The sequence below is a fragment of the Dendropsophus ebraccatus genome, chromosome 4 (genome assembly GCF_027789765.1).
Source record: "Dendropsophus ebraccatus isolate aDenEbr1 chromosome 4, aDenEbr1.pat, whole genome shotgun sequence".
Lineage (NCBI taxonomy): Eukaryota > Metazoa > Chordata > Amphibia > Anura > Hylidae > Dendropsophus > Dendropsophus ebraccatus.
The window spans coordinates 51519375-51532482 of NC_091457.1; the positions used below are offsets into that span (position 1 = coordinate 51519375).

Below are 13108 nucleotides of genomic sequence, written 5' to 3' on the forward strand. Positions count from 1 at the left end.
AATACTATAATACAGACACAGCTCTGCTACATGCACAGTACTATAATACAGCCACAGCTCTGCTGCATGCACAGTACTATACTACAGCCACAGCTCTGCTACATGCACAGTACTATAATACAGACACAGCTCTGCTGCATGCACAGTACTATACTACAGCCACAGCTCTGCTACATGCACAGTACTACACTACAGACACAGCTCTGCTGCATGCACAGTACTATACTACAGCCACAGCTCTGTTACATGCACAGTACTATACTACAGTCACAGCTCTGCTACATGCACAGTACTATAATACAGACACAGCTCTGCTGCATGCACAGTACTATACTACAGCCACAGCTCTGTTACATGCACAGTACTATAATACAGCCACAGCTGTGCTACATGCACAGTACTATAATACAGACACAGCTCTGCTGCACGCACAGTACTATAATACAGACACAGCTCTGCTGCATGCACAGTACTATAATACAGCCACAGCTCTGCTGCATGCACAGTACTATAATACAGCCACAGCTCTGCTGCATGCACATTATTATATTAGTCACAGCTCTGCTGCATGCACAGTACTATACTACAGCCACAGCTCTGCTGCATGCACAGTACTATATAATAGACACAGCTCTGCTACATGCACATTATTATATTAGTCACAGCTCTGCTGCATGCACAGTACTATAATACAGACACAGCTGTTCTGCATGCACAGTACTATACTACAGCCACAGCTCTGCTGCATGCACAGTACTATAATACAGACACAGCTCTGCTGCATGCACAGTACTATACTACAGCCACAGCTCTGCTGCATGCACAGTACTATAATACAGACACAGCTCTGCTACATGCACAGTACTATACTACAGCCACAGCTCTGCTGCATGCACAGTACTATAATACAGCCACAGCTCTGCTGCACGCACAGTACTATAATACAGCCACAGCTCTGCTGCACGCACAGTACTATAATACAGCCACAGCTCTGCTGCATGCACAGTACTATACTACAGCCACAGCTCTGATACATGCACAGTACTATAATACAGACACAGCTCTGCTGCACGCACAGTACTATAATACAGACACAGCTCTGCTGCATGCACAGTACTATAATACAGCCACAGCTCTGCTGCATGCACAGTACTATAATACAGCCACAGCTCTGCTGCATGCACAGTACTATAATACAGCCACAGCTGTGCAGCAGACACGTTTCTGTATTGCATTGCTGTACTACGTTCTTTCTCCCTCCTACAATCAGTCATAAGAAGCTGCTGACACGTGACCGAGCACAGCACGAGCTCCTCCCATACATGTGACTAACCACGTGCCCATCCCATCAAAGGTCCTTAATACTACTAAACTCTAGGTCACATGGTCATGACGTCACAAAAGGTCCTTTAGCTAAATATGCTCTAGCAGCATCTACTCTTTCTGCGCCTAATAAGGTGAGTGATTACTGACACGCGTGTGCATATAATGGAGACCGATCATGTCTGACTCATTATTCAGATAAACTGGATCTATATGGAAACTAGTGCAAAGGAAAAGGGAGCCGTTGCCTATGGCAACCAATCAGGTTCCATCTGGTGTAGGGGAGACCTGACCAAGCAATCCCCATTTGGTAGGCAGGGTTCTATAGGGCATCCATCCCAACTACTGGAAGCCCCTCCCCCAAAGCCTAATATTTGCATATTGGTATGTTGTATGTATGTATTTGTATATATTTGTTACAATAATTATAGTTTTCTCCTGACTATACGTGTCTACCACATACGTCATTTCCTCAGATTATACTAGTTTGTATGTGATAACCTACGGAACGCTAGTATGCCTGTCTGACCCCCCCGTCACCCCATGGTCTGTTGTACGGTGGTCCCCTGGCAGGCTGTGCTTATATCGCCATAGAGATGAGTAGTCACTGGACGTTGCAGTCATGTGCATCACTTCATCACACTGCTGATATGTTGCCTTCTTTTCCACTAAAATATACCAGCCAGGTTCAACGTGTATTCACATGGCGCAGTTTTGTGTCATTTTTTTTTCATCTCAGTTTTGCGCACCTTGGGGGTACATTTATTAAGTCCGCCGTTTTTTAATGCCGGGCTTACCAATGTCTCCGCAGCTCCGGAGTTCTGAGGATTTATGTAGGGGCGCATTGCCTCTGCATAAGGTCCATGTGCATGGAGCCCGTCCGTGGAAACAAAGTGAAACCTACGCCAGCTCAGAGCTGGCGTAGGTTTCATTATCAATTTTAAGCCTTAAAAATAATAAATGCGACGCACGCAGAGGCTGCGCGCCCTCTGCCTGTTGCCGCACCACCTGGAATGCCCCCTCTCCGTCCCTCTGGCGCAGTGAGACCACTTGCAAATAAATTATTAGCAAAACAAGCATTTGGGATAAAATTTTTGCGCAAGTGGGCTCTCTGTGCCAGATGCCAAATGCCTTGTGCACCACTTGATAAATGTCCCCCCTTGTGTGACCTTGCACCAAGGCCTGTTAGCCTCAGACAGACAGTGACTCACTGCAAGGCTAGCTCCCTGTGTGGCAGAAATTTTCCACCTTGGTTATTGACACAAGTCTGTGACATAATCAGTAGGCAGGGCCTGTGAATGAATGTCTGCAATGTGTGGATAGTAAACCATCCACTTCATCTACAGTCACTTAAAGTGACTGTACCACCAGGCCCAGGCTGAAGCACTGGAGGCGGGCCGACCCACCCCCAGTGGGAACAAGCCCCACCCCTTCCATGACGTGACTCCATTAGAATCAATGGAACCCTATCATAGTGGGGAGGGGGTTTCCTCCCACTAAGGGTGGGTCGGCCCGCCTCCAGTGCTTCAGCCTGGGCCTGGTGGTACAGTCACTTTAAGGCTGCATTCACATGTCCTTTGTGGACCTATGGACGGTGAATGCATGTAATGGAGTGTTTCCCTGCCTGGCAAGATATATCATTATCATGCCAGAAGTGGGAAACTCTTTGAATTGCTGCGGCACTGTTAATGATAGGATCCGTATTTTTTACAGACATTATGTTATGGATGTGACATCCGTGAAAAACATGGGTCAAATCTAAGCAAACTAGTACTGTTCACATTTTACCAATACAGAAACAGATGCAAATTTGGATGATTTTCCACGGATCACGGAGACAAAATAGCGGGAGGTTTTGCAGCCCAGAACAATCACTGAACGTGTGAGTCTGTGAAGCGCACCATTTTTGGGGGTCATTTGCTGGCGAGAGTTCTTTTTGTGGTGAAGAAAAGTGCTGTTGTGATCAGAGAGTGGTGTATTTCAATGGTTGTGGGTACATTTGCTATTGCCCGTTTTTGGGATGAATAAAGTTCTTTTAAGCTTCAAATATTCTTGCATATTATAACTTTTTACAACTTCGTCCTTGGTATGACGGGTACCCTTATAAAAGTATAGGGAGTGGTAGAAATTCCAGCATAGATGGTAGAAGCAGCAGCAGCACTGTCCTCCTTCGGTGCACTTTTTGCAAGAGAACTATTCGCGGGTGAGGGCTCTGAACTGCTTTTTAGAATGAAGAATTTGGGGAGGTTAGTCAGCAGTTGAAGGGCAGTGGTAATTTTGTGACATCCACAGCGGAGAATATTTGGATGAAGGGGGGCACATTGATAGTAGACGAGGACAAAAGTGGAAGTAAAACCTGCATTGATGAAGATGTTGCCAATGGCAACCGCATGATGGGGTGTCATCATAAGGGGACAAGAGTGGCTGCGTGCACTGACCCAACAGGGTAGCAGCCTGACTTTGACTCAGCAGGGTGGCAGCAATGAGAGAGACTGAGCCAAATGTGGGAGAGGTACACCACCTTCTAATCGGCAGAATAGCTAGGAAGAACACACTGGCAGCTGGAACCTGAAGCAGCAATCAGCCAGCTCGCAGTACTGGCGGAAGAGTTTGACATCCCGAATTGTGGGAGTTTTTCTACCTGACAACAATTTGGTGGTGAGCAATCTGTGTCACCAAAGGTTGAGGCGTGGACAAGGTACTAATGTTGGCACTATGGCCCTGCGTTTACACATGGTATGCCACCACAGCGTTGCCTGGGAAAACCGTGCCAAAGTTGTGGTTTTGCAGCCTGATCCATCAACTGCTGCATCTCTCAACCTGCCCCATACGAACAGCACCATCAGCAGTTGGGATGGTCCGAACCTGCCGAGGTTCGGGTTAGTACGAACCTGAACGCTCAGCAATGATTCCCCCTGTCTTCCACCTCTGTGGAGAGGGTGGATAGAGCCGGAGGACCGCCTGGAAAACTGGGATACAGCCATAGCCATTGGCTGTATCCCAGTTTTCCAGGCGGTCCTCTGGCTGTATCCACCCTCTCCACGGAGGTGGAAGACAGCGGGGAATCATTGACAAGAGTTCAGGTTCGGACCATCCCTAATCAGCAACACTTAGGGTTCCTCAGTGTCGGAAGCAGCTGCTCCCTTCTTTTCAGTGTAGTGGAAAAACAGTGTTCAAGAACATCATTTGATATGTCATGTGCCGATCTTCTTTGCTCCCCATTTTGGACCGACTGTATGAACAGAGAAGAGCCATCAATGACTTCCTCAAGCAACAAACGGCCATCTTTACTGCCCACTGCAACTTCCAAGTGAACCACTGGCAGATGATGTTTATGACGCCTGGTGCTTGCTGAGACCCTTTAAGAAAGCAACTCTGCTCCTCAAGCGGCTAGACTACTGTATTTATGATGTAATTCCGATGCTCTATGTCCTGAAACATCATGTTGGCGAGTGGACCCAGACTGCTGCGGACATCTATCAGGGCCGCTTGAGCAGGATTAAGTTGTTGAGGAGGAAAAGGAGAATGATGAGGACCTAAATGCCCAAAATATTTTGACCCCATTAATAGCCTTTGCCATCGTTACCTCAAGGAGAACTTTTCTCTCATGCCAAAATGCGAAGATCCTGACAAATGTCAAGATGAATCAAGTGTGGATAACACAAGATTTCAACACACTGGTGACAGATGCATGACTAGAGCAGTAACCCACAACCGTGCTATTGCTTCCACTTCCATCGTGAATTGTGTATCCTATGCCCTTTGGGGGCCGAAAGAGTGCTGCTGCTTCAGCTGCCAACTAAAATATTTTTTCCTAGGCCCTTTGGAATCAAACAGAATTCTGCTCCTTCGATTTTCATCGTAAGTTATGTGTCTTAGGCCTTGGAGGGGAAAAAGACCGTGCTGCTACATGTGCTGTTTACATGAACTGGGGGTAATCCTTAATTGTGTGCTGCTGCTGATTCCATCTTCATCTTAGTATCCTAGGCCCCAAGACCGCTCTTCCTGCTTGCCACCTTCTGTTGGGGCCGTTGATTACAGTTAGGCTGGGGTCACACTACGTTTTTGCAATCCGTTTTTTTTGCAAAAAAACGGTGAAAAACAGATGCATTTGTGTTTTTCCATTGACTTCCATTATAAAAAAAAAAAAAAAAAACGGATCCGTTTTTTTTTTTTTTTTTTTATGTACACAATAGCGTAGTCAACGGATGAAAAGAACGGATTGCAAAAAGGTATTGTGAACCCAGCCTTACAGTTATCTAATCTTGAAGCTGTAGCCACCCTCAACTCTCTGGCATAGGCCCTGTGACATCTCTGAGACTGCTCCTACTGCTGCTGACAGTCTCAGTTCTGCATCATATGTCCAGTTTTGCCACCTAAATTCCCTAACACCCCAAAATGCAGAATAGGGATGAAGAGACTTTTGTTCCACTGTTACTGTTCTGAAGTAATCACTGCTATTCTTTCTCTTTATTTATAGTTTAGCTAATTTTTAATGTTTTGTGGTGTTTTGGTTCAATTCAGAATAACAGAAAAAAATCTGTGATTCGGCCCAACTTGTTAAAATTTGCTCATCTCTAGTTATAACCATTCATTTAGGTTATCAGCAACATATGGTGACCTCTTAGCCATGACTTCAGAAGATGAAGACTGGTACAGCATTCTGGGGGCCCATCCATCAGACAGCCAGGCCGAGCTGAAACAGAAGTATCAGAAGTTGGCTTTATTGGTGAGTATATCATGTATCATAAATTATGTATTGCAAGTATAGAGTAATAAGAACATATATTGTACAAGGCCTCTAAATAGAGAAGTCTCTGACGAAAGGGAAAGTCTAATCTACCATGGTATGGTCATTAATGTATTGATGAGAAAGTCTCAAAACTTTTATTTTTGCAATGTGACCCGACCCCCCGCTGAAGCCCCTTATACTTACCCCTTCCTCAAAGTGCCGATACCGGACCCCGTCGCGCCGCCAAGAAAAAACACTTCATGTGTTTTTTCATGTTCACATATCGGATTTCAGTACATATTCTTTGCCAAAATCCAAACCAACCACCTGTGATTTGAATCATCGCAGCAGGTCAAACGTTGCAGAATTTGCATTAAAAATCCATAATGCAGAAAACAAATCCCTGGTCACTTCCTGATGCAGATTGCCAATGCAGATCTTGGCAGATCAATGGCAGGTGGAAAACCAGTGACTGCTCCACTGTGTTGCTAGAAGCAGGAAGATTTGCATGAGGATCCGTTGCGGATGGCACGTGAAGATTTTATGTCTGCAAAGTAAAGGCCCTATTCCACGGAACGATTATCGTTCATAAACTCGCTCCAATGACCGCTCGTTAACAATAATCGCTTCGTGGAATTGGTGTAAACGGGCGAACGACACAGGCGAAATCGTTATACTGTCGTTCAAAATAGTTTTTCAGCATGTCGAAAAAAAGTCCATTGGTCTTTGAAAGATAATTCGCTAATCGGTTCGTAAAATTTGAAATATTTTAGTCGTTCGTAAAAAGGTTTAAACGTTTTAAACGACCATGTAACGACCGCAAAATAATCGTTACACTACATATATCGGTTACGTTATGTGTTATCGTTCGCAAAAAAAATCGTTTAGTGATCGTTAACGAGCGGTCGTTGGAGCGAGTTTATGAACGATAATCGTTCCGTGGAATAGAGGTATAAGACATGCTAAGAAAAGGGTGGAAAAAGAAGCTGCAGCAACTTTAAAACTTGGAAAGGAATAAGGCAGCAAAACAAAAGCACCCAGGTCCTGCTGGAGGTTGGGAAGCGATGACTATGTGATTCAAGGTAATTGTTTTTTTTTTTTACACAAGCTGATCCTATTTTGCTGTGCTCACATAATACATAATACATGCACATTTGTTCCAGAAAGCATAGCTTCTGAATGTACGGTAATCTAAAAATATTGGTGGAGGTTTGTCTCAAGCTTTCTTATAGTAAGATTTTCTTTGTTGCCTATTGCACCTGTTAGACCTCAACACTCATTTCACATATTTCTCTGGTAAAATGAAAGCTAAACTGTGATCTTACAATAAGGCAGCGTGATATATTTTGCCATTGGATTTAAAATAAAAAGGAAAATCTGGCTATAGTTGAACCCTCCACACATGCATCTGGTGGGCCAGTCTTGGAGCAAGGTTTATGCAAATTCAAGCTAAATGTATGCAGCATTAGCAGGACGTACCCTAGGGGCAGTGCTTAAAGGGGTTATCTGATTCATTAAAATATATGTTGAATCATCCCCCTTCCTGGGGACTAACAATTCATTCCATACAGGGTATTACTTTATCTGTCTCCTTCCCTCAGTTTTGAGCATGTGCTTTCTGCTAAAGCACTATAAAAAACTGTGTGTGAGCATTTCTCTCCAGGGGGAGTGGGTTGTGAGCAGAGACAGACTGAACAGCTCAAAACTGAGGAAAGGAGACAGATAAGATAATGACATGTAGGGAATGAATTGTTAGTCTTCAGGAGGGGGGGGCTGATTCACCATATATTTTACCCAACCTGATAACCCCTTTAACTATTGCAAGTAGTTTGGTTAAAAAAAATAATTGAGTAAGTTGATGTTTTTTAAAATACTTAATGACAGGTTTTTTTTTTGTTTTGCAGGTGCAGGCCCACCCTGTGCTTTGGAATAAAAGTTATTACCGCTATGGTGACCAGCACCTTCAGGACCAAGCATGGAAAAAAATCTGCAAAGCTCTATACCCAGACTGGGATGGGCATACAGAGTCACAGCAGAAGGTTATTGGTGGGTATTCTGCTGAGCAGTACATTGTGTTCTGGCATGGCATGTATCTCTTCCTATGTACCAGTCTGTCATTTACTTTACTCTTGTGGTTTTTCTTGACTGAGTGTGAATTAATTTCTCATCATGTTGTGCAAATGGAACAGACAACAGGTAGAAATGATAGGCAGTTAGCAAGACAACCCCATTAAACCAGGTGGTGACCACAGACTTTTCTGTTCTTATCCTTTTTGGCTGTTGTTTTGGTCACTTTTGCATTTTGTCATTATTCCCAACCCTAGAGGTAACATAAGGCGGGTTTTACAACCCACAGAAGTTGCTGAGGTAGTGCAGCTCATCCAGGATGGCACGTCAATGAGAGCTGTGGCAAGAAGGTTAGCTGTATCTGTCAGCACAGTGTCCAGGCCATGGAGCAGATGCCAGGAGACCTGCCAGTACACCAAGAGATGTGGAGGAGGCCGTAGGAGGGCAACAACCCGGCAGCAGGACCGCTACCTCCGCCTTTCTGTAAAGAGGAACAGGAGGATTGAGGATTTTCCACTGAAGTTGGATCATCCTGTAATTTGATTCCTTACTGTGATTTTGAGTATCATTCCAACTGCAGACCTCCATGGGATATTAATTTTGATTTACATTGATCATTTTTATGTTTTATTGTTCTCAACACATTACGCTATGTAATCAATAAAAAATTGTGAGCAGTGCATTATTATTATTATTATTATTATTATTATTATTATTATTATTATTATTATTATTTCTTGTATATCTATCTTAAGATAAAAAGTAAAAGGAGATAATATAAGAGCAGATTAGGTGCACCATGTGGACCATTGTGTTTCTATGTATATGAATCATTCCATGAGGCATGGTAATACTATGAGTGCCAGATGACACTGCTCTATTGCTTGGCTGTCAAGAGCAATGTATATATTCCATTTACAGCCAGTAGTTAATGTGTCTATAGGATGTTTGTTATTTCTCAAGTCCCAGCTACTGAACCTCATTGTGACCAACTGCCCCATTAATAAAAAAATGAATACAATCATGACATTATACTTGTTATTCTAGAGGAAGACCTAAGGAAGGAGTGGAAGTCTTTACAGGATTGTTTTCTCAAGGAGCATCGCAAAGTTAAAAGGAATAAGTCCTCTTTCTCTGTGATACCAATCTATGATGAACTTCTGTTCCTCTTGCCCAGCAGGGGCCTCCCCTTGTAAGTGTTATATCCAGGTTTTGATTTTATATTTATTTGATGTACTGTACAGTAAATGTTTGTGTTTTCAACAGATTTAAAGGCAATTATCAGAAAAGCGAGAACCTAGGCGAGTCCCCTGGTACACACATACAGCAGCTAGGGGAGGAGGAACCCACTCCCTCACCATCTGTAGAGGTCAAGGAGGAAGTGGAAGGGAACAAAGAAGACCAAGCAGGACTTGCAAGGAGGGACAGTACTGCCATACTATCAGCAAGAATGTTTGCTTCTGCTCTTGTAGCACATCCAAATCCTACTGCCCGCACGGCCTACAGCCGTAGACGAGGACGGAAATCCCTCCGGGCAACAGGCAGGGAGTTGGAAAGTGAAGCCCTGTCCTTTATCCGAAGGGTCCATGGCAATGACAGATTTGACCTCTTAGGGTGCGAGATAGCATCTTGTTGTCGCCGAATGCGCCCCGAAGTCCGCAACAATTTTATTTCATATGTCTATGCTGCAGCAGGGGCCTTTGAATCTGCTAACCCCCTGCCCAAAGTGGGCTTTCTAATCAGTTCCCTCCAGTCATTCGCTGGCCTTCAGGATACTCCTGAGGTCGAGTCCACCTCCTCCCAGACCAACCCTATTGGGTTTTCTTCTCCCCCTCCACCTACTACTGATTCTTAATTTCACGCTTTTATTTTTCCGTATCCCTACACTATCAGTCAGTCCAGCCAATAACAATAACTTCCTGGCTTTGCCACCATCTAACAGTAATTCCTCACAACCTTCTCACCTTTTCACCAAGTTTATTTATTTTTCAAAAATTTTTATTTATTTTTGTAAAAAATTTTTTTAATTAAAACATGTTTATGTTCCTTAGTTCCAAAAAAGGGTGTTGTCTTCTTTTTATTTTTCCTTAGGTTTATTTTGTGTAATCCAGACAAAGCATCTGATATAACATATGCTTTACATGTAGTAGACCAGGAGCCACACTTGTATCGCTTTTAAAGCCATTCTACCCAAGGACTACTGAACCAGAATAAATACACAGCCATAGGTCAGTTTCACATCAGTATATTATGGACTACTTTTTGTTGCCATGTTTGAGGCAAAATACAGATGCAAAGATGGGCCTATGTGGGCACCATGGTTGGATGACCTTAGTCCCAGCCTGGGAATACTTGTATCTCCACTTCAATGTCAAGATTGCCATAGTCCCCAACATAGTTATGTATTGATGCCACAGCCTCATCTGTATCCTCAATATGGTCATCAATTGAAAAGCCTCATCCAGGGGACAAAGGGGACTGGATGCACTCTATCTTCTAATATTTTCCTGGAACTCCTCAGTACTAACAGACATTAACCCTGATTTAATTATACTAGATATGACTGTTGCACAGGTAGCTGCTTTCCAGCAGTGGCGCCTATACTGGTGGGGAAATTGATCACAAATTGAAAGCCTACTGCTGCCACCAACTAAATCACATCATAGGCATTCTAATGGGCTTCAAGTACTGCAAGTTAATGTGGTACATGCCCCTCACAATTTTATATATGGTTGATTTATCATCCTGAAACTGGAGGTACAAAAAGGCATAAGAAAAAAAAACTTAAAGGAAATGTAACACCCAGATTTGCTTTCACTGATTAAATCCAGACACTGGAACATGTTCTTTATTTCTAATCTATTTCTGTTTTCTGTTTCTATTTGTATTTTATTGTATTGTTAGTAAATAATTACGGGGGTGTCATCTTGCCTGAGCTGCTTTAAACTGCATTTGGTGACGTTTAACGGCAAGCCTTTTGGACATGGACACAGTGACCATCTTCAAACCCTATTATTTGCATAGAACACACTTGCAAGCTTGCTATGTGACCTGTGAAAAGGTCATTCCACAGGGAGGGGGAAGCCAAGCCTCCTATTGGTTTTGCTATCACTGGTGTTACCTTGTTGGAATGCTGTACAGGTCACTTTTTTATCACAAACAGAACAAGTCTAAATTTAGTTTTAAGCCTAATGGCCAAAATAGAAACTGCAAGACTTTAGGATTATTTCATAAAACAGAAAGTAAAATGAACATTTTTAAAAAGGGTCTCCAAAAATTAAACTTAAAAAGTTTAACATAAAAACTTAATTAAAGCAATTGGTGGTATACAGGATAGGGAACAAGTAAAATATTGCGGAGGGTTCCCCTGTACCCCCTGGTAATCTCCAGATTGCCCCCTGGCTCCATTGTTTTTAATACAGCCACAGGTGTCATTGGGTGTCCCACTCGCTTTATTCATTCTCTATGGAGCTGCTGAAAAGAGCCAAATGCTGTACTAGGCTCTCTCCTACGGCTCCATAGAGAATCAATAGAGACGCAGGTCAAGTGCCGACCTCGTGCTCTAAAAAAAAAAAAAAAGTAACCTGGGGCTGATCTGGAGATCGCTGAAGGGGTATGGAGGTCGGACCCCTGCAATCTCTTACTTGTCCCCTATCCTGTGGATAGGGGCCAAGTAAATTTTAATTGGAGAACCCCTTAAAAGGTGTTATCCAACGCTACAGAAACATCTCTTTTGATCTAGAGACAACGTGACTCTTGTCTCAAGTTCAGGTGTACTTTGCAATTAAACTCCATTCACTTCAATTGAACTGAGTTGCAAAACCTACTGATGGACCTCCTCATGAGCGTATCCTCAATGCAGAGGTGTTTGGTGAAGTTAGTGACCAGGTTGTCACATGGCAAAAGTTGAGAAACTAGCTGAAAATACATGAATTATTAATACTCAATACCTTATAATGTATAAAGTATAAAAAAAAAAGAAGCAAGCATCTTTATTTGTAGGAATCTCTGTCTATAATTTCACTTTTCTATAGAGTTAGATTATTAAGAAGGTCATTCTAACATTGATATTGTTGGCAATCTGCAGTGTAGAGGTTTCAGGTCAGACATCCCTAGTTCTCAATCCGGAATAAGACCCTGCCTGCCGTGTGGACCACTCAGATCTTTGTTAGAGACTTGGAGAAGGGAAGAAGACACACTGTAAGCTCATCTTCTATTTGACATGTGTGGAGAATTGCTAAAGAATGGGCAGACACCGGGATGTCTAATGTGCATATGCAGATTAGCTCCTCTGTTTAGTTTCCCACTGGCAATTAGATGAGAACCCAGCCCGGCGCCTGGTTCCTGTCAAATTTCACCTCCAAAATGTTATTTGTTGTTAAGGCTGGCACATGAGTGCCTACCCTGTCTCCTCTACCGTGCCAGTTATTGCTTGCATAAAAAGAAAGTTATTTGCTTTAATGAAAGTCCTCGACATACATCAAGTCGCCAAATGTTACATGAACATTACAGGAATGGAGGAGTCCTATTTTGTTTACACAGGTTTTTTTTTTTTTTTAAATATATGAATACATGAAATGTATTTTAAAAGACTAATAGCGGCTCCCATCATTCAGGATCATGATTTATTGTAGAAGGACGTTGCCTCAAACATCTACCTTGGGTTGGTCTTGGCTTGTAGTACTAAACTCCTTCATTATCTAATGTAGAAAAGAAAGAGACGACTATCGGAGAATGTTTCTAACTATGTCACTATTCTAGCCACCATTTGTAGTTTTTCTTGGCTAGAATATATGGGTCATGAATCAGCTCATGCTTAAAGTGTAACTGTCATTTAAAATATTTTTGCAGAAACCAATAGTACAAGCGACTTTAAAAAATTTTTTAAATAGGTTTTATTAGGCAAAAAGCCTCTTTCTGTATTCAGAAAGCTGTTTTGCAGCCTCCCCCTCACTTCTCATCTGTTCATTATCAGGCAAAGCCATA

The 13108-nt window shown here is 42.8% G+C and overlaps 1 protein-coding gene across 4 annotated transcripts in view; it reads left to right on the forward strand.

Annotated features, from left to right (window-relative positions):
- Positions 1 to 13108, forward strand: part of DNAJC24 (DnaJ heat shock protein family (Hsp40) member C24) — a 58071-nt gene that overhangs the window by 11570 nt on the left and 33393 nt on the right. Inside the window, exons 1-5 of one of the 4 annotated variants that reach the window (XM_069968376.1) lie at positions 1383 to 1457; positions 5923 to 6052; positions 7960 to 8101; positions 9170 to 9314; positions 9389 to 10918. In XM_069968376.1, the coding sequence (XP_069824477.1) occupies positions 5954 to 6052; positions 7960 to 8101; positions 9170 to 9314; positions 9389 to 9977 (975 nt within the window). In that variant the 5' untranslated portion in view covers positions 1383 to 1457; positions 5923 to 5953 and the 3' untranslated portion in view covers positions 9978 to 10918. Of the gene's footprint in view, positions 1 to 1382; positions 1458 to 1585; positions 1708 to 5922; positions 6053 to 7959; positions 8102 to 9169; positions 9315 to 9388; positions 10920 to 13108 lie in introns of those variants that run through there. The other 3 variants (XM_069968377.1, XM_069968380.1, XM_069968378.1) reach the window with 3 other exon arrangements.